The sequence below is a fragment of the Neodiprion lecontei genome, chromosome 5 (assembly GCF_021901455.1).
Source record: "Neodiprion lecontei isolate iyNeoLeco1 chromosome 5, iyNeoLeco1.1, whole genome shotgun sequence".
NCBI lineage: Eukaryota > Metazoa > Arthropoda > Insecta > Hymenoptera > Diprionidae > Neodiprion > Neodiprion lecontei.
The window spans coordinates 586830-611520 of NC_060264.1; the positions used below are offsets into that span (position 1 = coordinate 586830).

General features: G+C 46.3%; 1 protein-coding gene across 15 annotated transcripts in view; it reads left to right on the plus strand.

The window, feature by feature from the left end:
* Positions 1-24691, plus strand: part of LOC107222160 (RNA-binding protein Musashi homolog Rbp6) — a 411438-nt gene that overhangs the window by 259188 nt on the left and 127559 nt on the right. For all 15 annotated transcript variants that reach the window (XR_006904484.1, XR_006904485.1, XM_015661398.2 and 12 more), the window contains one exon: positions 6318-6410. Coding sequence is in view for 13 of the 15 variants with exons in the window: in XM_015661398.2 (XP_015516884.2) it covers positions 6318-6410 (93 nt within the window). In the remaining 2 variants the exon portion in view is untranslated. The remainder of the gene's footprint in view (positions 1-6317; positions 6411-24691) is intronic.

The following is a 24691-nucleotide window of genomic DNA, read 5'->3' on the forward strand; positions in this document are numbered from 1 at the left end:
ACAACCTCTCTTATCCCGCGAGGATCGCGATTCACGATATTCAACGAGATGAATTCCGGTCACTCGATCTGTACCACGAGTAACGGTCAGAGCCAGTTCCGACTCCCTGAATAATTAGCTCGATATCATAGATAACGTGCGTGATCCAGCCAACGCCAGATATTCTCAGCTGTTTTCGGATACCTCGAAGCTCGCAATTTTCTGCGATCAAATCGCAAGTTCGACTTAAGATGCAAGATATTTTTTCAACCATTTTTCACCCTATTCGTCATCTTAAATCAAACTGCAACGGTACAAATAACAGTGGTTTGGACGCATCTTCGTTTAACCTAAATTCTCATTTCTGACTTGATAAAGCGTTCAACCGATTTGATTTCCCCGCATTAACAGCCGTTCGTTTTGACTCCTGTAATTTTTGACTCGGATTTGATTTTCAACCATCCCTAGGAAAATTAATTCAGAGGGTGTCCGCGGCCCTACAACCCTTCGTGCAGGGATCGAGCTGTCGCATGGATACGAACGCGCTGGCTTCGCGTCGTCTTGTTCCTACATACTCGGAGAACTAAAGGGACTTTATTAATAATATCGTCCGGGTCACGGTAACGCTTCGCCAAGCTGTCGCGTGACGTCGAACTGTGTCAGACTCTGCGAGAGCTCGTGTTCCAAGGGTCTTGCCCCCTCGAATCCGCGGTGTCGTATTTTCCCGAATCCACCCTCCGCCGGTCGACGACTATAAACTCTGTAACGGGTGATCGATTGGAAATCTACAAAACTTTGACGATTTAGGCGAATAATTGAAGAGGATGATTGAAAAAGGCTGTCAGTTCTCTCGATATTCTGACTAGGCGTTGTACGAGTAGTGGATTATTTATATGTTGGAATATCGCGAAGGGTAAATACGGCTGTACTTATGCCATTCGGGATACATTTTCTCCAAAATCGGCCTGCATTTATGCTCTTCTGTAAAAACAACTCCAGCTTGCATTTACGCAGGCGGATTTTAACCCCTGTTAAATTTAAAATTACAAAATAATTCAGCGCAAGTTCAAACGTACGTTGAGGTTTGGTTTAAAAAAACAGTCCAAGCATCGAAATACCAAAATCGATGATGTGATCAGGGTGTCCGCACACCTAAATTTTTTTCAAAAAGTTTGCGGCCACCCTGCGTGATGTATCCATGAAATTCGAAAGCTACAAATTCCTCGCAGTTTAATTCACTCGGTAATTCCGAGACTGAAAAAGTAAAGTTCCGGAATCGAGGCGAAAAGCTCGACGCCGTCGACGAGAGTTCGATCGGACCCCCCACGTGAGTCGTCTTTAGGGGGGGATTAGAGAAGTTCAAAAAGTGCTTCGGAATCACGGAAACTCGTAACGAAAACGCCACGTAGGTAGGTGTACGGGAAGCGAGGGTCCGACGTTAGCGAAGCCTAATCCGGGAGCATCGAGGGTTTGGCTTTCGGAGGCTTGCGGGGCGCGGTTGGCGGCAACGAGGTCGGCGCATTCGTATCGCGGGCAGGTATTGTTCGCGTAATTGAGCTAATTACGCGCCGCCGAGGCCGGGCTAGTGATTAATGCGGTGTTTTGACAGCCCGCGGTTCGATACCCACCGCTTTGTTGTTTCTCCACGCCGCCGCGATAAAGAGCGTCGGTCGATCCGGAGCCGATTCCAAACTTCAATGTAGGTACAATGAATAACGAAAAAAGTTATTCCAGCCCGATTAATTACTCCGAACTTGGGAAAATTGTTCCAACTTTAATGATGTTTCGTCGGAGAAGCTGCCCGATGAAGGACATTTTGGTTTTGAATTTGATAGCTGGACCCAGCCAGCCATCTTCGGACCATAATTCGCACCACGGCGACAAGGGTGACACCCCGTAAAAATCGCAGTTCTCCAATTGAAGCAGATACCTGCGAGCAAAAGCTTCGCATGCTTATGGAAGTTACCTTTTGTTCCTTCAAGTAAACAGTTTGTGGTGTTCAACTGCAGAACCGTCACTTTTCAAGCTTGTATACGTTTGAATTTTGCAAATCCAAATGTGTTCTCTGCATTTTTTAGTCATGTCACAATTGTCGCCGAGGTGCGATTTATTGAAAGAACAACAAAATTAGGCAACGATTTAATCGTGTAGTACAGTGTGCTACGTGCGTTAACATATTTTAGAAGTTAAGCACATGCGTAGACACCGAATTTGTAGAAGCTATGAAATTCAAAACTACAATATCCTTCATTGACCTTCCCCAGCGAAACATCGTTAGGTGTACATCTCTCATCGGGTCACGAAATTCCAACTTATTATCTACTCGAAATTATTATTACTCTTCGACTTGGTTCTTTCGAAACCGAATTTCACCCCTCGATCAATCACGCATGCAAACACCTACCGAGAAGCTGACCGTTACGATTTCAGTGCAACCGGATCTCCAGCATCTGCTGCCGCCTCGCGATTAGCATGCATCCTTCTTTCCAACCCTCGGAGCTCGCACCTAGAGGGTTGATAAGCTTCTCCGGAGCCTCGAGAGTCGTTCGGCTCAGCTGTCAGCTCGGAGAAACGGGGATTGCGGGATGCTCGGGATCCGGATGAGCTTCCGCGTATCCGAATTGTATCCAGGCTCGAAGCAACCCTGAACCCCGGTACCTGTACGCCAGGCCGCCACTTAGCCCGCCTAACTCTCCTAACTGAATTGGGCTAACGCGTACCGCGCGCTTCGCATACCAATTGTCCGCCATCCCGTTCACCCCGTCCCTCCGAGCCGTGCGGGGTGATTTTCAGGGGCGAGTTGACGGGTGGGGGCCAAGGCGAGAAAAGGGTGTAACGTCTTCGGGTTAAACTTGTTGCGTATATCGGCCAGGTTTCGAATATTGGGCGCGCGCGCGCGCGTGTGTGTGTGTGTGTGCGTGCGTGCGATGTGTTATTCGCCCGTTTTTGCACCCTCGATATTTTTCCCCGGCCTCCTTATCGAACGGGCGAACCTGAATTGCGCGACCGCGGATTATCCTCGCCACCCCTGCACCTTTCGCGCCATTCCGTCTTTCGAGGAAACTGCGCCAGGGCAAAAAAAAGATAAGGCGAACGTGAGAGAAAATGTGAACGGGAAGACCCGCGAGTTGAGCGGCTCGACGGAAGTGCGATTGCCGACTCCTTTTTTATTCCTTAAACTTGTTGCCACCCCCACCGTACACAACCGACTACTCAAGATCAACCCTGTCATCCCCTTTTCCCAGAGTATCAGCTTTCGAATCGGGGAATCCGGTACAAGTTCGAGACCTGAATAAGCCAGCTACGCGCGGGAGGAAAAGCTCGGCCGGGTCTCGAGCCATTTATCTAATTTTGAAATCCTGTCATTTTATTTTTATACCCGGACTTTATACACTCCGCTGATTAGCTCGAGCCGAGAATATAAGCTGCTGCTCGCCTCGCCTCGCTCTCTTCAAACGGGGGTGAAAAGGGCGGCTCAAGATAGCGCCGAGCGGCGGCGAAGCTACCGGCTAGCGGGACGCGTGAAAAAGGTCTAAGCCAGCCATCACCGAAATTGCTCGAGTTTACCTACCTCTTCTCGGCAATACCGCTCGGTCCGGAATCACTTTTTATTTTACTTTGCTCTCGAACCGCTCGCGAGGCCGAGTTTCGAACGGCGTACGATGTATCTGTAACGCTAACCGCCATCGCTCGTATACGTTTCAGCCTGGTGATTAATTAGGGATGAAGGAGAGGGTGGGCCAACGAAATATGAAGCTGGGGATGAAGAAGTTGCGTTAAAAAATTATCCTCTTTTTCTGTACGTGAGCCTAAAGTTGATAAAGTTAACGTAACGATGCTTCGAAATAAGAATTACAACTGTTCAGCAGCTTCCTACACTATGTTGCAAGTTTTATTCGGATACGGAAAAGGAAATTCACCATACGTTTACTGTTTAGTCAATTTACAGATACGATAAACTTGTTACACCAGTTAGTGAATTGAAATTACGTTTTTGTGTTTTTACTATAAATTTTAGTGAAATCAAATTCACAATCACTTTTAAGAGTGTAAAAAATTCGAGTTCGTTAATGCTTTATCACTCAGTTACTGTTTACCGAATATCAGGTCGTTTTAAAGTTGCAAGATAACCAGTTTTTCGACAAACGAATCGTTACGACAACGTTACAAACTTCAAACCGATGTTTTCGTAGATTAGAGGCGTAAATTTTTTTCCCGACAAATCGGGTAAAACTCAGAATTTGAGGGATGTGAGAAATGCGGCCGGTGAAATATCAGTCGTGTGTTTCGCCTTCGGGGGGCAGGGGCGAACTGCTTTTTCTCCCCTACGCCTTGCATACCAGCTGCAACGTCCTATATCTACCAGTATACCTTTTTCCGGATTGCAGCAGCGCTGAAAGTTTGCAACGTGTCTGCCGAGTGAGAGAAATACCCTTGAACATATATTACACGTATCACGTATACCTACAAGCAGGCAGCACGCAGCGGTGGAAAATCTAGAGAGAGCTAGGAATTTCAAATAGGTGTAAACCCAGGTCCGTTCTGAAGATGATAAAACGGCGGGTTCGTCCAAAGTGAAATGGAACAAGTATAAATGGGAGCGGGAAAATTGTCTGCAAGCGTTGAAGAAGCGTCGAGTTTCTCGAAAGTTTCGAGACTTGATTTTTTCTCGTCAGATTGCTGGAAAAAAATAAAATAAAATAGAATGAAGACAAAGAAAAAAGAAACGAATTCACACAGGATTACAGATGTTCAATAAGTTTGAATGTTGTCGCGCATTCTTGCAATATCACATATTTCTGTGTACGCTTATTTATTTCTTTTCCTTTCTTTCCTTTCTCCTCGTTTCTTTTATCGTTCCGCCCGTCGTATTTCGCAAGAAATGGTCGAACGATTTCGTGCTCTGACGTAACGCGTCGTGGCAGTAAAAAGTTTTGGAAAGTAGAACAAAAAAAGAGAAAAGAAAAAAAAAAAAAATGAAAAGTAAAGAAAGATATACGAAATAAGAAAAAAGGGAAACCAAACCACGATGACAGCAACAAGAACAACGACGATGATAAGAAAAAAATTCCTTCCACTATCGCGGCGAGATGGAAGGTAAAAAACCGGTGGAAATAAAAATAAATAAGAAAGGAAAGATGGCTCGACGGAAAAATCAGAAGGAAGCGGAAGTGGGTAACAGGCTTCCATCCTAATCAGAGATCGATAATTCCCCAGGAAAGGTTCGATTTTGTTCCTTTCCTGTTCTATATTATGAGGTATAACAGTTTTGCTTTTCTCATCGTACAACCGGAATTGATAAGCCCGTCGGTAGATATTTTTTGCTGCATTTTTCCTCCCTCCGTTCGGGCGTTGGCGTGTCCAAAATGGCGACCCGAAAATCACGCGCCGGTAAAAACGTCGCGTCTACGGGTTTTTCCGTTTCTGTGCGCGTGGCTGCGTTCAGACCGACTCGAGCGTTCATATTTTATCTCTTCCTTATCAATTTCTCTCCCAGCAGCGGTGCACCCATTTCTCAGAACCGTCTTCCGAACCGGAAGTCGAAGGCGCCGGCACACTTTTTGCGCTTCGAGCTCGGCGAAACGTCGTTAATTGTATTTATCGCCGCAGAGTATTACGTCCGTCGGCTTTCACCTCGAATCGTGATCCTGATTTCTTCCTGATCCTTGCGCCAGTTTTCCCGCTGGTATGACGAAGGGGGGCGGGTTTGAAATTCCGAATCTTAAAAGTTCCGAAGCACAAAATTCCGTATTTTTTGCTGGCGAAACTTGGAAGTAAAGAAATGAAACTTTGACGAAAGAGCGTAACCCCGACAAGTCAAAGTTCCGAGAGTACGAGAATGATGAAATTTAAAAATCTGAGACATGAAAGATTTTCAGTTCTGTGAAATTTCACCACTTTGATATTTCATTGTTTTTGATTTTCGATATTTTTACATTCGGAATCTTGGTCATTCTGATTTTCGGTTTTCTTCATTTTTTACACCCACTCGTTGGGTATATTTTAATTTTCAGAATTTCACTCTATCGAAACTTTAATCTTCGAAATATTTCATTTCGGAACTTTGAAACGTCGGCTTTCCGACGACGCGAAACCTTGTCGCGTCGTAACACTTTGCAGTATATAATCATACGTCAGGCTGCTGTTGCTGCTGCTGATTTAACACGGATATCAGAATATTCGTCATTATTAATTAAACGAGCATCGAAAGTCGCACGACGATCTTCGAATGCCCGTTTGCGGTTGATCATAATCGCGTTGTAAAATAACTTCCGTACCTACAAATTTCTTTTCGCAAACCGATACTAACCCTGCTATTTCTTTCCAATCTGTTGCAGATGGTGACTAGGACAAAGAAGATATTCGTGGGCGGGCTATCGGCGCCGACGACACTCGAAGACGTGAAAAACTACTTCGAACAGTTCGGCCCGGTGAGTCAAGAATTGCCTAATTCCGCCCTCTGCGCCCCGTTCTACCACCAGGTTCAGGGTCCTCGCGAATTCGCGTTTCACGCTTATCACCCTCCGCTGCCGCAATTAGCGACGACTTCTTCGCCTTCTCCTCGTACCTGCGAGGATACGGAGGAAGGGGGAGCTGATTTTTCCCCCCAATACGACCCCTCCTATTTCCAACCTCTCGCCCTCAACCCCTACGATCAAACGCCCGCCGTCTACTACGTTCCCTGTATGTTTGTCCCGATATTCGCAAGTCTGACCTTAAACGATCGGAACGAATCCGGCGGAAACCCGGATCTCACGGAGTCTGATCTCAGCGCAGAGGAAGCGGACGCGTAATCGTCGATTTCAAATTCTATAGTTCGTCTTTTTCCATCTTAGATATCGCCCTCTTGCCGTCTCGCGATTTTTGTCTATTGCGATTTTTGTCTTGACCGCGGGGCTGATTTTTTTCAAAGTGCAATAACATAATATGTACGCAATACAGTACGTACACTTGTACACGTACGGTAGTATGTCTTCTAGATACAGCAGCTGACGCTAGTTGATTAACTTTTTTCTTTTTCTTTTTTTTTTTTTTTTCTACAACTCATAGTTGTACAAAAAAATTGGACAATATATTTTTACACCTCTGCTCACCACCTTCGTCCGCAGATCGTTACCGTTCCTATACAAGTTACACACACACACACACACATCATTATACTTTTGGCAAATCGTTTTGTTGTTGGAAAATAAAAAAACTACAGTTATGCTTTGTATATACTTTGGTTTCATTTTATTCAAAACAATTCATCATATCCTCCTCTAGTTTTACTCACCGCCATTTTTATCGTTACTATTATTTATTGACATTATTTACAGAGCAGCGTTATCTCTACCCACTGTATTTCCGACGCAATCGATAGTTTCGATTCATCGACGAGTGAAAGAGGCCAGCGCGCATGAAAATTTATCTGTTACTGGGCTTCGAAAAGGTTCCTGAATAATTGAGTCTGATCCCGGAGCTCTGTATAAAGGGCGGGACGGGGGATAAAGGGGGGGGGAGAGACCTTACGGATTCCGGTGAAATCGATTGTCGGTGTAGCGTGCAAGCCGGATGGTTTCTCGATAGTTTAGCGAGTCCCCTTGGCTCGGTATTATACAAGTACAAGTGAACTTTAGATTCGAAGACTTGGATTCTCCTCGGAGGAAGAGGGGCTGACGGGGTAGGAATATGATCGAGAGGTAAAGTGATTAGGTGGGCAGGTATTCTCCTGAGCTGAATAACTCCGCGAAACGACTCCGTCTCTTCCTCGATAATTAGTACTCGAGATACCATTTCCGCTAAGTGATTACCGTGCAGCTATTGTAAAACAGTCGGTCGGTCGGTCGGTTTGTCTGCAGCTTCCCGAAGCACTGAACCCGTGACGAAGTTGAACCGCTTCAACTGAATGAGGCGATGGTGCAGCTGTTCGAGCAGCACTCGCGCAATTGATGCAATTTCGATTAAAATTTCATCCTTCCACTCACAAAGAGATCAATTCCTTATCCTCTCTTTATACCATCTCTTGAACTAACGCAATTCTCGTAATTGAATCCTCTCCAGGGATATGTTATTTCACTGCCTCATACAGTTATATCCTCATACATATATATATATGTGTGTGTGTGCGTGTATACATATATGTACGGCTACGCCCCTTTTCCATACTCCCGTAACTTCCCCTATTTCTTTCAAACTTTGACATAAAGCTTCGCTTTGCTTCTCGTAGAGCTGGCCTGCGGAATTCAAAAGAATCATCGTACTCGTGTAAGCCTCGCTTTGTTTTGGAATAAAAATTGTGTGGTCACATCTGTACTTGGTTATGATTTTAAATGGACCAATAGAGCTTCTCCGGACAAAAGTTGACAAAGTTTAAAAATCAAAGTTGATTACAGATCAAAAAAATGTTTGCGGTAGAAATTTAATGTCCCTAGGATTTTTTCGCACCGATGACTCGATTCGTGGTTTAGAATCCTTGCGGTTAAAATATTTTCGGCGTGACAATAACTTTGATCAAGAAATAACTTGATTTTGGACTATCGTTGTGTGTTAGTTTTTTCTTTTTTTTTTTCCAAAGAACCCGCGTCGGTACCCTTAAGGAATTAGACGAAGCTCACGCTCGACTTCGGGAATGATAAACTCTTCGCTCCCGCGAGCATTTCGGATAAAAATAAGTAACCGAGATAGTTTATCCGATACGACATGCTCGGGGGGAGAAAATGTCGCGAGTCGAATGCAAAGTTGGCCGCCGGTGTCGCGGGTCGAGATTAAGTCGAAAAAGCTGTTTTTCCACGTTTGATCTGCGATCCGGACGATCGCGATCTACGGCCGGTTCAGCCGAGCTCTCTCCGATCTCTCGACGGAATTCCGGGCGTGTGGGTGAGGGATGGTGGTTGCAGAAGGGCTCGGTTGGAAGATACCATCGTCGGCGGACCGCGAAGCGGCCGGAAGAATCAGGCCGGCGATAAGGCTAATGGTATTGCCGGAATGCCTTATTTTTATTTCGTATCCGAATCTATTTCGGGGATTTAGTTAGGTTAGGATCTCCTGCGGGATCGGGATCGAGATCGGGGGCGCGCGCGTGCCTCCTTCACATTCGTGCCAAATTATAACCGGGCGAAATGTCAGACTGCGGGAAAAGGACGAACGTGAAATCGTGGCTGCGATCCTCGAATGAGAAATACGAACCTCGGTTATCGAGGCGGCGCCTTCTTCCCTCCGCCCAGATAATGCGCCCTGTCGATGCAAATTCGAACGATAAATTCTTCATCCTTCGAGCCGCCAACAGCAGGAGCAGCAATAGCGTCACGCGATTCGAGACCTACGTCTAGTCCCTGACTCGGTGGAAATTCAAGAGGAAAATTAAGAAAGGCTGCAGTTCCCATTTTTGTTCAAAACCAATTCAAGTCACGAATAACTATGACGCGAAGAAAAAGAAGAACAGTTTTTCTCCCTTTTGTTTCTTTAATTTTTCAAGACAAGTTATTGCAAAACATTATCACCCGAATCGAACCGATTGATCAAACAACCAAATAAGGTTAGTACAACTTGTCAGTTTTTCCCCCGCGTTCGTCGGTAGCACATTTTTTTCGCAGCGTACTCTCGACGCAGAGAAGCAAACAAATTTCCATTGTTTGTTATTACAGAACGTCATAAGTTACGGAATTTAAGTTATAGGTACGATAAGTCTGATGCAAAAACATTTTCCACCGCGAAACCGATGCTCTAATGTTACGGAAAAAACTTTTTCGTCTCTCATATACACGCAAGATATTATTCAGCGGTAATAAACCAGGGATGCGGGAAGATAAAGGGAGGAAGATCTTATCCTTCGCACCTGGTTTTTCGTACTTTCGCGTTAGACCGCCCGGCGCATTATTTCCGCATTCATTTGGCACCGCGTTGTTGCAGAGAACAATCATTGTTCGGTTGAATTTTTACCCGCCGATAATATATTCCGATGTTGTTTGCAGGTATACCCACCGTTTCAGGATGTACGAACCGTTGTTGCGCACGGGTTTCGTTAAAATAAATAAATTTTCACGCCGCTTGTCAACGGGATAAATTCCGCCCGGTACGACAGCCATTTAAAACAATGCCGTTTCGCGAATACGCGCCATTTGTAACGCGCGCGGTTGGGGCGAGACGCTTTTGTTTTCGCGGTTGCTATTCACCCGCTGCGTGCCGGCGATTCGCGTCACGGCGATAGTATACGTGCACCCACGTGCCGGGGTGGAAAGGAAACGGGAGGAGCTTTTTCGCCCTCCCGCCGCATATTTTTTATCACGATAAAAATGTAATTAGAGCTTTTTGATAAGGCGCAAACGAACGCTGTCGGCAGCGGCATCATCCCCTCGATTCGGCGTTGTTCCACCCTCGCCTCGCGGCATTGTTTTCTTTCCTTTGGTAATTTATCAAAGATTCACTGACGCGTACGGATCGCTGCTCCCCCTTCTTCCTTATTACTGAGACTCATTTATTCCCCCATCCCTGCGCACCCTTCAACCTCCCCTGGAAATACGTATCGGTCAAAATTGTTGCGCCCGGTCATTGAGCTCGTTAAAAATCCATCCGCACCAATTACATACGAATTAAGAAAATTCCCACAGCTAATCCCGATCTCCACGCCTGTTTCTCGTCAATAAAATTTCCCCCCCTCCTCTCAGCACCGCGGCTATCGTGCCGTTTAATCGGTAATCGATCACGCTCAAATATATTCTTTTTCACCGTCCGCAACTACTACTTATATCTATTTATGAACATAGATTCCTCGATAAAATGCGCGTAGGTATGTATACAATTTTCGTCAACGTGGTAATAATAATGATTATTCTCCACTAGGGTGGTCCTTGTATGGGGTAAAAAAAAAATTCATGACGGAGCTTGTCCAAATGGTGATAAAAAAAATTGTTTCGCTAATCAGACGGGGACGGGTAAAAAATAGAACACCACAATTTGACAGAACGGAATAATTCACCTCATTGACAAAAAATTGTATATAATATTTTCATTAGCTCCTACGAGTATACATATAACGGATACGTGTCCTACGTACGTATATACAGGTATGCACATATGTAGGCATAAGGCGGTGATGCATCTCAGGATAGAGGCAGCCTTTCTTAGCGTGGTTGAAAAATTTTTTTTTACTCCTCGTACTTTCCTTTCCTCCTTTCCATCTTTCTTTCTTTCTTTCTTATTTCTCTCCTTTCTTCATTTCACTCTCTCCCTCTCAGTCTCTTCTAACACTCGTCGCGCAGCATGCAGCAGCAGCAGCAGCAACGGCGAGTCCGTCGTCTGTAGGTGATTAGTGCGCTCATTAACGGAGCGACGCTAATGATGCCTGCATCGCTAGACAAAAGATGTGTGACAGGTTGTACTGCAGAGCGGGGTACAGACTAGACTCAAGGGGTGAAAACTAGGGGTAGTAAAGAGAGGGAGGAAAGACGAGGACTTTCGCCAAATTCTATACACGTTTTCCCCGCTGTACAACCTCTATTTCCGCGTACAAGGCCGTTCCCCGTGGGGACCTGGAGGGACTTCCTACCACACACATCCAGACTCGAACGGCTTATGCATACGTCTACGAAAAAGCTGCGCCCTTGGCCGCTCAGAGATGCGTTACGCAACACGACGCGAAACAACTTTCGGCGGTCCTCGAGCGAGTATCGAGTATAGCGATCTTCCCTCCCCCCCAAAAAAAAGAAACAAAAATAAAAAAACAACAATTCCGAACTCTTCGCACCCTGGAGACCTCAAGTTTAGTGTTCGATCGGACCTGGATTTTTAACGCGGAATCGATTTACGTAGAAACTTTCTTCTTCCCCCGCATTCAAATCGAATGATGATGGATGAGGAAGCTGCGCGTACGCGTAGTTGGTTCTAATTTCGATCAACACCCTGCGAAACGATCACCGTCTTCCCGCCTTCGTAATAAAGAATTTTCACCGCTAGGCTGCAGGGTGATTGCTTTCCCCTCTCTTGCTCACCGCCTCGAGTGGCGTCGACTAATTTATTATCCTTTATTATTCCTCCCTCCGCGGGTATCTTTACTATTATCCCAAAGAGGGGTGGTAATTTATTAATTCTTGAGTGCGCTGTACAGGTTAATGCGCTCTTTCGGTAAGGACTTTCCAAGAAACAGCCCGGCTCGCTGATAAAGGCCGAGGAGGGGGGAGAAATCTAAAGTTTGGGAAAAGAAAGACAGACACTCTTAACGGAAGTCGCAAGGGAAGGTAAATTTTCTTCTTCCACCTTTTTTTTTTTTTTTTCTCTTTTATACCTACAATCGAAGGACGAGAGCAGTTTCACGAGGGTCCTGCATCGCGTATACGATCCGGGGAACAAGGTAGGTTCACGAGTTTCGGGAGTGAATACGGGGCGGGGGGGGGGGGGCAGAATAGCGGACCTGAAACGAGGATAAATTAATAAATTGCTTAAACTCAGGTCGACCCTCCGAGTGCTAGAATAAAGGACCCTCGTAAATCTCCCCCGGCTTCTCTTCCTCCTCTTCGACTTCCCCGTTGTCGACGACAGCTCCTCTTACTACTCCTCCACCTCCACCTCCTCCGTGTTTGTTTCCTCCTTGGATTTTCGATACTCCAGCCGATGCTCGCGTCCGACTCTATTTTCGACCGACCGTGCATTGTGGAATATACGTTGCTAACGTTCAACCGTTCGGACTTTTGTGTTAGATTGGCATCATGCATTGTCATCGTCGGATTGACGCAGAGTTATACAGTCCGTACAATCGTACATCGAAATTTTTACTCCAACGAGACGAATTAGTCCGTGAGAGGGCGAGAGGAGAGACGCTTCTGATATTCCTTCTATTGGTCTGTTCGTTTTATTTTTTAATTTGATGTTTTTCGAACCTATACTCCTCTTCCTCATTAGCGTATTGTTGCTAATTCAGCGGTAGGTTCAACGCGGTTGGAAATTATACCTTTCTACCTGGTTTCATTGGCTCAATAGCGGCGCCAGATGAGACAATGCGAATCGCGTCGAGTCGGAGCCCGACGAGCGTGTCGTCGTCGACGTAAAACGCGATTATCGGGAGGAATCGGGTCGCTGATTACGACTTTTCAGTAATATTAGCCCGGCAGAGGCTTCGCCGCGATCTCGCCGAGGGCAACCGCGAGTCGAATAACGAACGTATCCGTTTCTCTTCGGCTTGATAAATTCCATTATCTGGAGAATCATCCGGCCGACAATGCAGCCCGTCGGAGCTTTTCGCATGGGATAATTTCTTCGCTCGTTGAGCTCCGTCGAGAGGTAGTTACTAATTATCAACCCCTCCGTATGCACGGGCGCAACTTGCGTACGTTTCTCAAGTTCTTCCGCACAGCCGGGAAACAACACTGCCCGAGGATCGTTGCACGATCGTCGGGTGAAATTAAAGCACGGTTAGCAGACCCTCTCGTCCTGCGATAATTGTAAGAAGTTACAGGCTCAAATATGCCCCTTCACCGCTCCCGACTACTTGACGACCTCGGCCGGCAGGCGGTCCGCCTTCATCCTCGCAATCAAAGTTGACCCCGAATCGTACCGTAAACTTCCCGGGACGCCGGTTAACACTCGACCCGTGTCCACCTTCTGCTCCTAGAAACTACGCGTGCCTGATCCTGAAGGATCTGGGCTCTCCGATAGAACCATGAATAAACCAAGAGACGGGCAATACAATCGCGTTTCGAAAACTCGAACTATGATGTAACGAGTGAGCCGTGATTCGTTGTTAGTCGAGGAGTGGTGCGTTTTTTTGTGATCCGTAAGCAAAAAAGTTGTATCGAAATTCAGAAAGGCTGAAGTTCGTAACGTTGACGTAACGGAACGTGATGAAAAAAAATCGTTGTTTTGCAATTTTAGAACGACTATCTGAAGGATTTTCAAAAATAAAAACATGTTTTTTTTTTGATTTACCGTAACGATGTTCCCTAAACATCCATCGTTAAAGTAGCATTACTAACTTCAACCTCGTTAAAATCATTCAAACGAGCTATCGCTGAAAATGCTTCAACGATGATATTGGAGTATCCGTATCTGGATGCGAAAAAATTGTAGAAGGTGATCGAGCGGTAGATTGATCAAGCTATGAAACGAGCGTTTCGAAACTGCAGCACTCTTTTTATACACCACTAGAAATATTTTGAGAAGTCTTACGCCTGCAGAGAGATTTTCCGCACGAATTTGACTTTCTTTCGATACCATTACAATATCGAACACGTTTTTAACACAGATATTTGAAGGTGGAGCCTTTCTCACCGTTGGATGAAAAAACAATACAAGTGTTTAAATTTCTTTGAAAATTATACAACATACGTTTTTCGGGAGTAAAATTTGATTCAATATATCAAGTAGATATCGTCTCGCCTAAATTGAACCTGATTAAATTATGCAGTGTCGCGCAGCTTTGCAAGTTATACCCTCTGTGCTTTTTTTCGTCCTTGTTCTTCCTAGGCTTAATATACACACCCTCGACTCTAGATTAGCCCGAGAGTCCGCGGGACGGGAAGGAAATGGATGCCAGCGGTAGGCGCGGGGACAATTTATATGGAAATTTTAATTCGCGCAAGGTATGTGTACGTATATTACAGCATATACGTGTACGCGTATATACGTTGGAGTTGGCCGACTTGCATTCTGCAGCGAGTAATAATTCGCGGAGCGTGGTGAGGCGGTTGCTGCAATTTCGTAGGACACGTAACGCCCCGGGTTCCACCCCCACTCTCATCTTCCTTGATATCTCTCGAGCCACCCTCCCGCACCTCTCGGGTGCTCATGACCTGGCCGTTTTACTTGCCTCGTAGAAATACGACGGTGATTCTTCAAGCATATTAGTTTCAGCGACGTACCACCCATCGGCTGCGCTAGCGATGGGGAAAAACCACCCCCGAGGAAAAACGCCCAAAGAAATTCTAGCGAGAAGCGAATTTCGGTTGGGAAGGGCTTGGAAGTGTCGGAGTAGTAACGGAAAACAGACAAATCGTTGTTTTTGCGAAACGTCGAACGTTCAAAGACGCGAAACAATCTATACATCACTCTACAATTCATCAAATCAATTTAGATCAATTTATAAGGTGTAGAAAAGTCAAAATGTAAAAAGAGTGTGATTAAGATCTTCTACATTTCCGAATCTTATAAAACAGATTATCGCGATACCCTCCCTCCGATTTTTCGTTCCTTCTGCATTTTTACTCTGAAAAGGCGCAAATTTTTGCCGCTAAATAATCGCCGTCTTGAAACTTCGAGCTCTGCTTGTACCCATCGCTGCGAGACGGGGTGGAAACGTATCGCCTCCAAAGTACCGGCGAGAGAATATTTCACCCGAGGCAAAGCGGTTCTCTGCTGCAGCAACGTCTCGAGCTAGATTACGAGTTTATCTAAATGGCACCAAGATGTGGAAGTTTCTCTGTAGCACGATGGTCAGATTATGGGGAATGCTTACGGCATGATGACAGATGACATTGAATTTCACCCGCGAACATTCTCGTCGCCGCGAATTTTTCTCCTTCTTTTTTTCCTCGTAGATGCTCTACGCGGCTTCGATTCCGGGATTATCGGATGGTTTTTTTTTTTTTAAATAAATTCTCGTTCTGTTTTTCGCCTTTGCCCGATATCAAGTTACCTTCATGAATACGCAAACTAGGTGCAAAAATTTAATTGGACAAAAGTGAAGCTAAAAGCAAACAAAAAAACAAAAAACGTGAAAAAAAATAGTGAAATTTATCCAAGCGTTTGAATAACCTCAAAATGTTCCGCGCGAACGTATCAATTTTTCAGCTTAAACGTGCCAACAATCAACGCGACGGGAATCCAGCAGTAGCGGAATAGAAAGAGCGATATAGCAAATGGGCGGAGTAGCGTTAAACTGCTAAACCAACTGCTCGTATAATCAGCGAAATATGCCGTTTCGATGAAAAATAAATCACGTGCAATTCTCGCCGGCGAGAATTCGTGAAAAAATTGGAGTGAAAGTTTATCCCGTCGGAATTTATCTCCGTCAAATCTGTAAATATAAATTAGATTAAAATCACGTTGATTAGAAAAAAAAAAAGAAGAGATTACAGATCGGTCTGGTCGGGGTGCGTTGGACGCGTTACAAGTCATGACGGGGGTGAATTTTGCGTAATCAACTCGGTCCTGCGGGAGAGGAAATGAGATTGAAAGTGGGAGCGTCGCAGCCGCCCGACTTGAGCAAATGGACCCGAAATATTTGAGGCCGAGGCAGATGAGGTTGAAATTCAATAGTCTGCAGGGCGGCTGCATTGCTCCCGGCGGCAGTGACATTGCGAAAACCGAGCTTCCCTCCCTTCCACCCGGCAACCGCGGGGCTGGAAACCGAGATTTCATTCTCCGCAACAATTTCCTACCCTTGGAAAAAAATCTTGGCACGATGAGGAGGAACCGACGGCTCTGTCGCTCCTTCCCCAATTTTACACGGAATTTCATTTATTTCGTAATAACTTATAACCGCTCCCTCTCGCCTGAAATAACGCGTACGTGTTATAAAAACAGGATTCGAATCGACGGCGCGGGAAGAAATTGATAAGTGAATTATTATATCGACCGAGGGTGGGTAAGACGTGAAGATACAGTAAAGGAAAATTGTAAACATGATCGATAAATTCGAATTGAAGAGTGAAGAAGAGAAAACAAAAAAAAAAATAAAACATTTGATTAATTCGAGCCTCTCGGCAGAAATGCAGTTTTCAACGATCGCTTGAATTTAAATCGAACATCCGTCGTTTTCACCGATCAGCAAATTCATAATAGTAACGCTCTTTGAAACCGCGGCAGCGCGAATTGGGCCGAGCTTATACAGAGCTCGCCAATTAATTTTATTCATTTCGATTTATCGATTGTTACTCGGCCCGTGCGGACTGACGTTGAATAAAATCTGCTGCAGTAATACCGGAATTCGAGTGGCTCGGAATCAACACAGACACGGGTATAAACCTACGCGGAACGGGTAATTAAATCGTTAACGATTATACATTACACATTTGAATTTCACTTTGCGCGTGAAATAATGAACCAAGGCAGCCGGCTTCGCGCACTTGAATCGTGAATAAATTCGCTGTTAAAAAATAATTGGTATAGTCACGGGGACGAAGGTAATTTCTCGTATAGCGAAACGTGAAGAAATTAATCATTCGAAACGCTGCACTCGCGAAATTCTCTCTTCGCTATAATAACTTGACGGTAGAAAATGAGTATATATCGATCGTCCCCCTTTGCCCTCTGGTGGAGGAGAATAAAAATAAATATACAAAATGCAAAAAAGGTGTTTTCTCTTCGGCAATTTTTAACGATAAATATTAACGTCCCCGAAATTGTGAGCCATCAGCGTCAAAGCAGCCCGTCGCGTCATCTCCGAAGCCGTTAACACCGTTGTTGTTACGGGGGTGGTGCTCCTTTTTTTCCCCTTTTTATTTTTATTTATTCTTTCCCAAGCTGAAAATCCTCGCCCGGGGGATCGGGGGTGAAATTAATGTGTTGACCTACCGAGGGGCGAATTCCGCGGACACGAGGAACACGCGCAAACACGAGTCTGCCTGACTGCCGAACCAGGGTCGGGATAACATAAAGAATTCATCGAGCACACGGGGCGAGTGGCCGGCTGATATGATAACTCTTAAATTTTTTACATCCACCTGCAGATCCTTCGGACCAGGCTGTAAACGAGAGTACGAGACTCGCGTGCGCGTCGCGCTCTATAATGCAGAGCGCGGAGCCGGGCAGCCGGACTTCCTGGTGGAAGGAGGGGTGGTGAGGGGGGTTGTATTCGCGCGAAATCTGACGGGATAGAGACTTTCGCGATTATTTCCCGCGAGACTGCGTTTCCGCGAATATTTCACCCCGTTTTACCCGTCCCGACGTCTTCCTTCCGGTTCCGGAAACGCGGGGAATAAAGGAGGGGGTGGAAAAAGTTTGCGGGAAATTTTCTCGTTCGCCGTTTGCGTGGCATTGTTTTGCATTTGAATATTTAACGGGAAGAATCATCCGTCATACGATTTGACGTGTGGGAAAATTTCGCGGAGATGGGAAAAAAGCTACGGCTAGTTCGGGGGGCCGAAACAAATAGCGAGTCGTTTATATTAGACCGCCGAAGTACGACGGCTCAACTTTTCCTTTTTACCCGGCTATCAATTTCACCCCTTGATAAATCCACTCGTTTCCCTTCGTCGAGTTTCTCATCGGACTTGAGATACCCGGCCGGAGATATGGTTTTTCTCATTCTCCGGCTCCTTTTTGAACTCGTGCACTTTTTACGCCTCGGAACGATTTGACGAGATTCCGAACGCTGCGGGGCTTCGACCACGATTCGCGAACTCGGAAGCGACGCGTCGATGCGACGTTGAGCGAGCTGCAATTTCCAATATAACGTATTTATAATCCCACAGGGTGGGAATATTTTCCCTCCCTCTTATACCCGCGTTTTTAACCGCATAAGTAACGTAAATCCAATCTAATATCCCGCGGTATCCAAGAGCAGGGCGTATTTCTTTTGGTATAAAAATATTTCAATATCGTACAACACATGTCGTCGGGCATATATACAAGCGGTCCGCACCACCCCGGCCCCTCGAGGACACGGTACGTAAGGCGAAATCGGGGGAAAATGGGGGAGGCGGGGGGGCGGGATGCAAATGGAAAGTTATGCCGGGGCAAAACGAATATTGAATCAGCAGTCAGCTTGCGCCCTGTAACTCCTATACCCGCTTTTCATACGCTGCTCCGGCTCGCTTCTGCCTATCCAACAGCTGCCTGCGCGACCGAATATCGTAATATTGAATATATTCCATCCGTAGCCTTCTTCCTGTATACTTGCAAGCCCGCAAGCCACTTCGGGTCGCGATCCGAGGCCAACCAGCTAGACGTTGCGTTTCGCGTTCGATGGAATCTCGCTGCTTTTATTTATTTTTATTTTTTTCTCCTTGGCGGGAAATTGGAAGAGCGCCGAAACCGATACAAGCCTTTTATTCCCATCCCCGAACGGGGCCCGACGCAGCCGTATCGGGCGAAACGAGGAAGGGAAAAATAAGGGGCGTGAAGGGGCGAGGCGCGGGGGTAACCGGGAAATAATTTTAAGCTGTTAAAAAATGTAGCAAAGTGGAAATTGGCCCGGATGCCGACGGCCACAAGATGTATATTTAGGAACGACCTTTAGGCCGATAAATAATTCGGAGGGGTTGCCAGGGGCCCGGCATGCTCACGACCTCGGCGGCTCGCTTATCCAACGGCCTTTCATTATTCAACTCAATCTCTCGGCACGTAGCCACCGCCGCCGTGCCACAGGTACAACGCGTGCTCCGCGCAGAGAGGCGGAAACGCAAGTCGATACACGGGTCCACTCGGTCCCGCGAAGAGGAATCGTATCGTTGACCAGCCCCCCGATCGCCCCCCCCCCCCCCCCCCTCCCCGTCCTCCCCTCGACCCCGTACATAGATGCAAACTTTACCCCCTCCGAAAAAGCGAATAGGTGTCGGAGATCCGGAAACCGGAAGTAGGATCGAGGCCGGGTACGAGAGCACCGATTATGCCAATTGATATTCATCGTTTTTGGAAAACGGATGAAACGGGGATGCGTTGTCGATTCGGCGAGCAGCAGTTAATTTGAAAACTTTCAGCAATGTTCCAAGCAACTCCAATTTACAATTTTGCAATTCCAATGGCCTCCGCGCGACCCTTGGCTAAATATGCAGATCCGCTCTCGCCGAATTTCTACCCCCCCTCCACCCAGCCTAACCCTGCCCGACTCAACCGCGGTCTGCAGGGAATATATGCGTGTTAGATTTCGAATGCGACTGCAGCCATCGGATGCCGTGCGATCGGGATCATCGCAACCCCCTTCCGCCTCCCTTCCCTCGTGACACAGCTAATTACGTTTGCGGCGAGCGGACAGCGCTGCATGGTTAGACAGAGCTCGTTTTTACCAGCTCGCCGCCAACGTTCGACAAACAACGCGTTAGTTCGATTATTGACAACGTTTTTTCTCCCCGCGACCCCGCGCCCCCCTTTCTCCGACGCTTCATCGTTCGATCCGTCTCTGCTGCCCGTAACTTACGCGATTGTTACAACCCTCAAACACCCTCGGGATGTACGATATTAGCTCGATTGTTAATTGTTAAAGTGTGCAGTGGGTGTAATTTGTACTCTTTGACCGTGACTCCGATTCCCTTGCGCTTGTATACCCTCCCCTGCGGCGATCGAATTAATTGTTTTCTTCGATTTGCGTGGATAATGGATTTGAATATTCCCGACCAGATCATTCTCGCCGAGAAATAGTTTCGAGCCCGCGGGGCTGGCGGACCCGCTAAATCGCAGCCATTGACTCGGTCGTTCCGGGAAACGACCAGAGCCATTACTTCCGCTCCGGAATAAACTGCGGGTCGAAAATCCCGCTTGTCCACGTTCTGCCTGCGGCCAAACGCGTATTCGCCTTTTATAGTTTAAGCCGAATTCTTGAGGGTGGTTCTAGGCTTCCCTTTTTTTCAATCCCTCGGCTGTTTTAATCTCGCGTCCTCGATTCGGCGTTAATTTTTATTTCTTCTCACGTAATTCCTGAGAGCGTAGTAGCAACAAAATTCTCGAACGACGAATTTCAATACTCCCACTCGGAATACCGGCGCCACAGATATTTCATCGCCGAGGGGTATGGTCGTAACGTATTGTAAAACTAACTTTTCTGAAAAGTTTCAACCTCCCCGGAAACGCGCGGGAAATTCTCTCGATCAAAAGACCTTGGACAGTTTAATTCCGCGGCATCGGATGAGGAGGCAATAAACAAGAAATATGATGTTATTGCACGCAGGAAATTCAAGGAGTTTTTGAATGTGAGGAAACTATGCGGGATCGGAGGAGCTTTGTACTGACGATCTGTGTATTTTATAATAAATGGGTCCTTATTTACGGTGTTGACAAATTTTTGCCGCCCCACGCCCCAAGTCAATTTCAAATAATTAAAAAACAATTGCTCAGTTTTTTCAAATTTTTTACCTCAACTCTAAGATAGTCCGCGTTGTGATCGAAGTTTCTTATGGAAATAACATGGGTAAAACTTTTATTCTCGGTATATATTTTATTGTAAAAGTGACAACGTTACAAAAAATCTGTAACTGCGAGGTTTTAGTGGGCATTGGTGATGTTATTTGAAAAAAAAAAATACAAATCATCGTCCCAGGCAATCTATACGAATTGCATTTCCTCTGAATAAATAAAAAAGTCAGATTTCGAGGGTGTGCGATTCCTCTGGATTTCCTGGTACGATGATATGTATTTTTTTCAGATAGTAGCACTAATACCCACTAAAGCCTCGCAGATACAAATTTTTCGGAACGTTACCACTTTTACAATAAAATATATACTGAGAAAAAAGTTTTACCCATGCTATTTCCGTAAAAAATTTCGACGACAACGCCGACTATCTTACAGTTGAGGTAAAAATTTGAAAAAATTAGACAATTGCTTTTCAATTATTTGAAGTTGATTTGAGGGGTGTCCTCGCACTACGCGATCACTTATACCTACAATTACGCATTACTCGCAAGAAAATGAAAAGTGGCTTCTTTGTCTCCCCGCTGATTTTTAGACATCGCTTTTTACGACCCTATAATCCGGCAGCTCTCTTCGATCCATCCCGAACGCCCATTTACCGGGAAAAATCAATTCCGTTATAAATAATACCCACCTGGCCGACTGCCTACCTCGATACACGTCGCGGTGCACGGTTTTCATTCTTATTGTTAGACTACCGGCTGTAGCCTACAATCGGCCCGTGCCCGTTGAGGGGATAAATATGACGTCACTGCCAGCGTAGCGAGGAACTAAATAAATGAAAGAGGAGGCGAAAAAGTATCGACCAAGAGAAAGAAGAAGTACATCGTTTACTTTGTCGCTGGCGGTGAAGGGGGATGCTAGATGGGGGGCTATTTAATCGGAGAAAAATCGTATAGCTGCCTCGAAAACAAAAGATCGTTAGCGAAGATCGCTTCGTCGGTCGTTCTCCTCCTCCTGCTACTTCTGTCCCGAGCAGAAGATGGATCCTCAGGTTTTTTCGACCTCGGTTTCTTCTTCTTCTTCTGCTTCTAGTTTTACTTTCCCATTTTTTTTTTCATCCATCCCCCCCCTCCCCGGGTGTGTTGTTTCGCTATTACCGTTGTATCGATTAAAAGAATTCCAGTATAAAAGTCACGATTAAACGTCGGCGCGTTGAGATTCTTCAAGAGTCAGTTGGAGGATTGCGTGCGCTTTGGAGGGGTGAGGGGACGATTTGCTAATGGTATAACGAAACTTCGAACTGTTGAGGCGAGGTATAGTAGCGGTGATGGGTGCCTGCAACGGCCGGTTCGAGAATCGGTGGGGGAAGGAAGCGACACCCTGCGTTACCTTGGGGATGCTTGTTGCGAGGATGGAGGGGTGTTATAAAAGAGGGAATCAAAAGGGGAATAAATTCATTCTGGAACTATTGCGCGCGTGCAGTCCACCACCTGCTGCATTTTATGACCATCGAAACGCCCCGCTCAGATTGTACCTGCAATGGTGCTGGGTTGGAGTGGAGGTGGAGGAGGAGGAGGAGGAGGAGGAGGAGGAGGAGGAGGAGGAGAAATCGCAGAAGGGGAGAAAAAAGCGCACGCGAGCGATAGATAGAGGGAGAGAGAAGGGGTGGAACGGCGTGGCCTCTCCGTTCGGACATCGAATTACACAGCTGGTACGCCCACCTACCAACTCTGAACTCTGAACTCTGCAGAGAGTGAGAGAGACAGAGAGAGAGAGAGAGAGAGAGAAAGAGAGAGAAAGAGCTCGGGAAGTCTGAACTTTGAACGTTGCAGCTTAACGCTCGAAAGCTCGCAGGTTGAGCAGAGCTGGAACCGTAGCCGTAGCCGTAGCCGCCCCCATATTTGATTTATATCTTTGGGTAGCTAGTAGCGGCGGGATCCTGCAGCGAGAACTGCTTCCGCGGAATGCATCCTGCAGGAGAGCAAGTCGGCGTGAAATAAGCACCTCCTCGACCCCGCCGGGCTGCGGGATTATCTGTCAAAGTCTGGAAGCCTCAATTACTCCCAGCGTATCAAGGATCGGCATTAATTAGCCCGCCACCCTCGTTTCTCCCTTTCCTACCCCCCCGGTACCGGCTAATTGTAAGATGCGCGCGCCACCCCCCACCCGATTTATTCTTCCTCGTCCTCTTCCCCCCCACCCGGGCCCGACCCGCGAATCGCGGGCAGAAACTCGCAAACTCGCCGCTAATCGGAAACCCCCCCCCCAAACTTATCTCTCTCAGCGCAGCTCTTCGTCGTCCTAAGAGTGCGACGGCCTTCCCACCTGTACCTCGGCTCCGCCAGCAGCGTACAGAGGCAAACTCGTATAACTACGTCACATCCCGTTGGTAATTGAAAATGTTATCTCCGACCCGCGTGCGCACCCTCAGTTCGAGCTCTTGCTTTCCGGAGTTCTACTGTAGCTATCGCTGCCCGGATACACCTTCGCCCCTCTTCCCCCTCATCCTTCGTGGTAATTAACACCCGTGGAAAAGTCGGGAAAAAGTCACGATAACGGTTTTCAGTTATTACCGTCCCAGAATTCCCGTGCAGGCGCTGTTCAAATGTATCTCGACTCACTCTGGGGTGATGGTCTGATTTTCCCAGACTTCTTTGATCGTCCCGATTCTGCTACTCTCGTTATTATTTATAATTCTATCTCGAAATCTCTTTGCAGATTTAATAAAACTTATATGTACGTATCGCTGAGCTATCTCATATTTCATCTTCGCTGCGTAAATCCAGTGTAATTACAATTATGAAATAATTTACAAGTTATAATATCGGTCGCAGCGCTCGTGTCCCGACTCGGATAAATAAAGGAAAATAGCCAGGAGACGAGGTGAAATGTATATCTATACGGTATACGTATATGTATGTATATATACACGTATACCATGGTCGGGGGAAACACCCACGGAAGGGTCGATTTTGCGGAGAGTCTGTCGAGGACAGTGACAAATGAAGGGAGCCCTTCAACCTTTCAGCACACCCTCAGAGAAGTGCCTGCTCCTCTTTTGGCCTCGCAGGCAGGCCTTACACTCCGGGTCCTCGGTCGATCCTCTCTCTGTCTCTCTCTCTCTCTCTCTTTCACTTTCTCTTTCTCTCTCACACTTTCTTTCTCTCGTCCGTCGACCTGTACCTAAGATTATTAATTATCCAGCAATTAAAATCCCCGTCAACCAATCGGCGGCTGATACCGGGGCTTGGAATAAAGAGTCTATTCATCGTGCTTCCGCCACCCATAAAGCTCCGCGGCCACGAAAGTGGGCCAACTCGAATCGGTGAACCGACTACTTTTCGAACTGAACCTTGTTACGATACACTTGCAGATTCTGCGTGGTGCAAGCTCGGCAACGTTGGTATAACGATGCAGTTTCAAGAATAAAAATAAATCGTCGTCTCGCAAACCCAACTTACCGTTTGAAATTCGATCGAATCATGAAACGATGCAAACGTGAAACTGATATTTTTGGTAACCTCGACCACCTCGAAGATATGATAGAATGACAAGGTTTAACGTCTCTTTCGTTTCAATGTTTCATTGCTTGACCGGTTTAACCTGGTTGGGAATGAACGATACGTCAGCTTTTAAACCTGTTACCGAGACGCGGATGTCTTGTCATATCTATCCGATATCTGATTTACGCCGAGTGAAACACGACACAGGTATTAAGATTGACGGGGTAAGC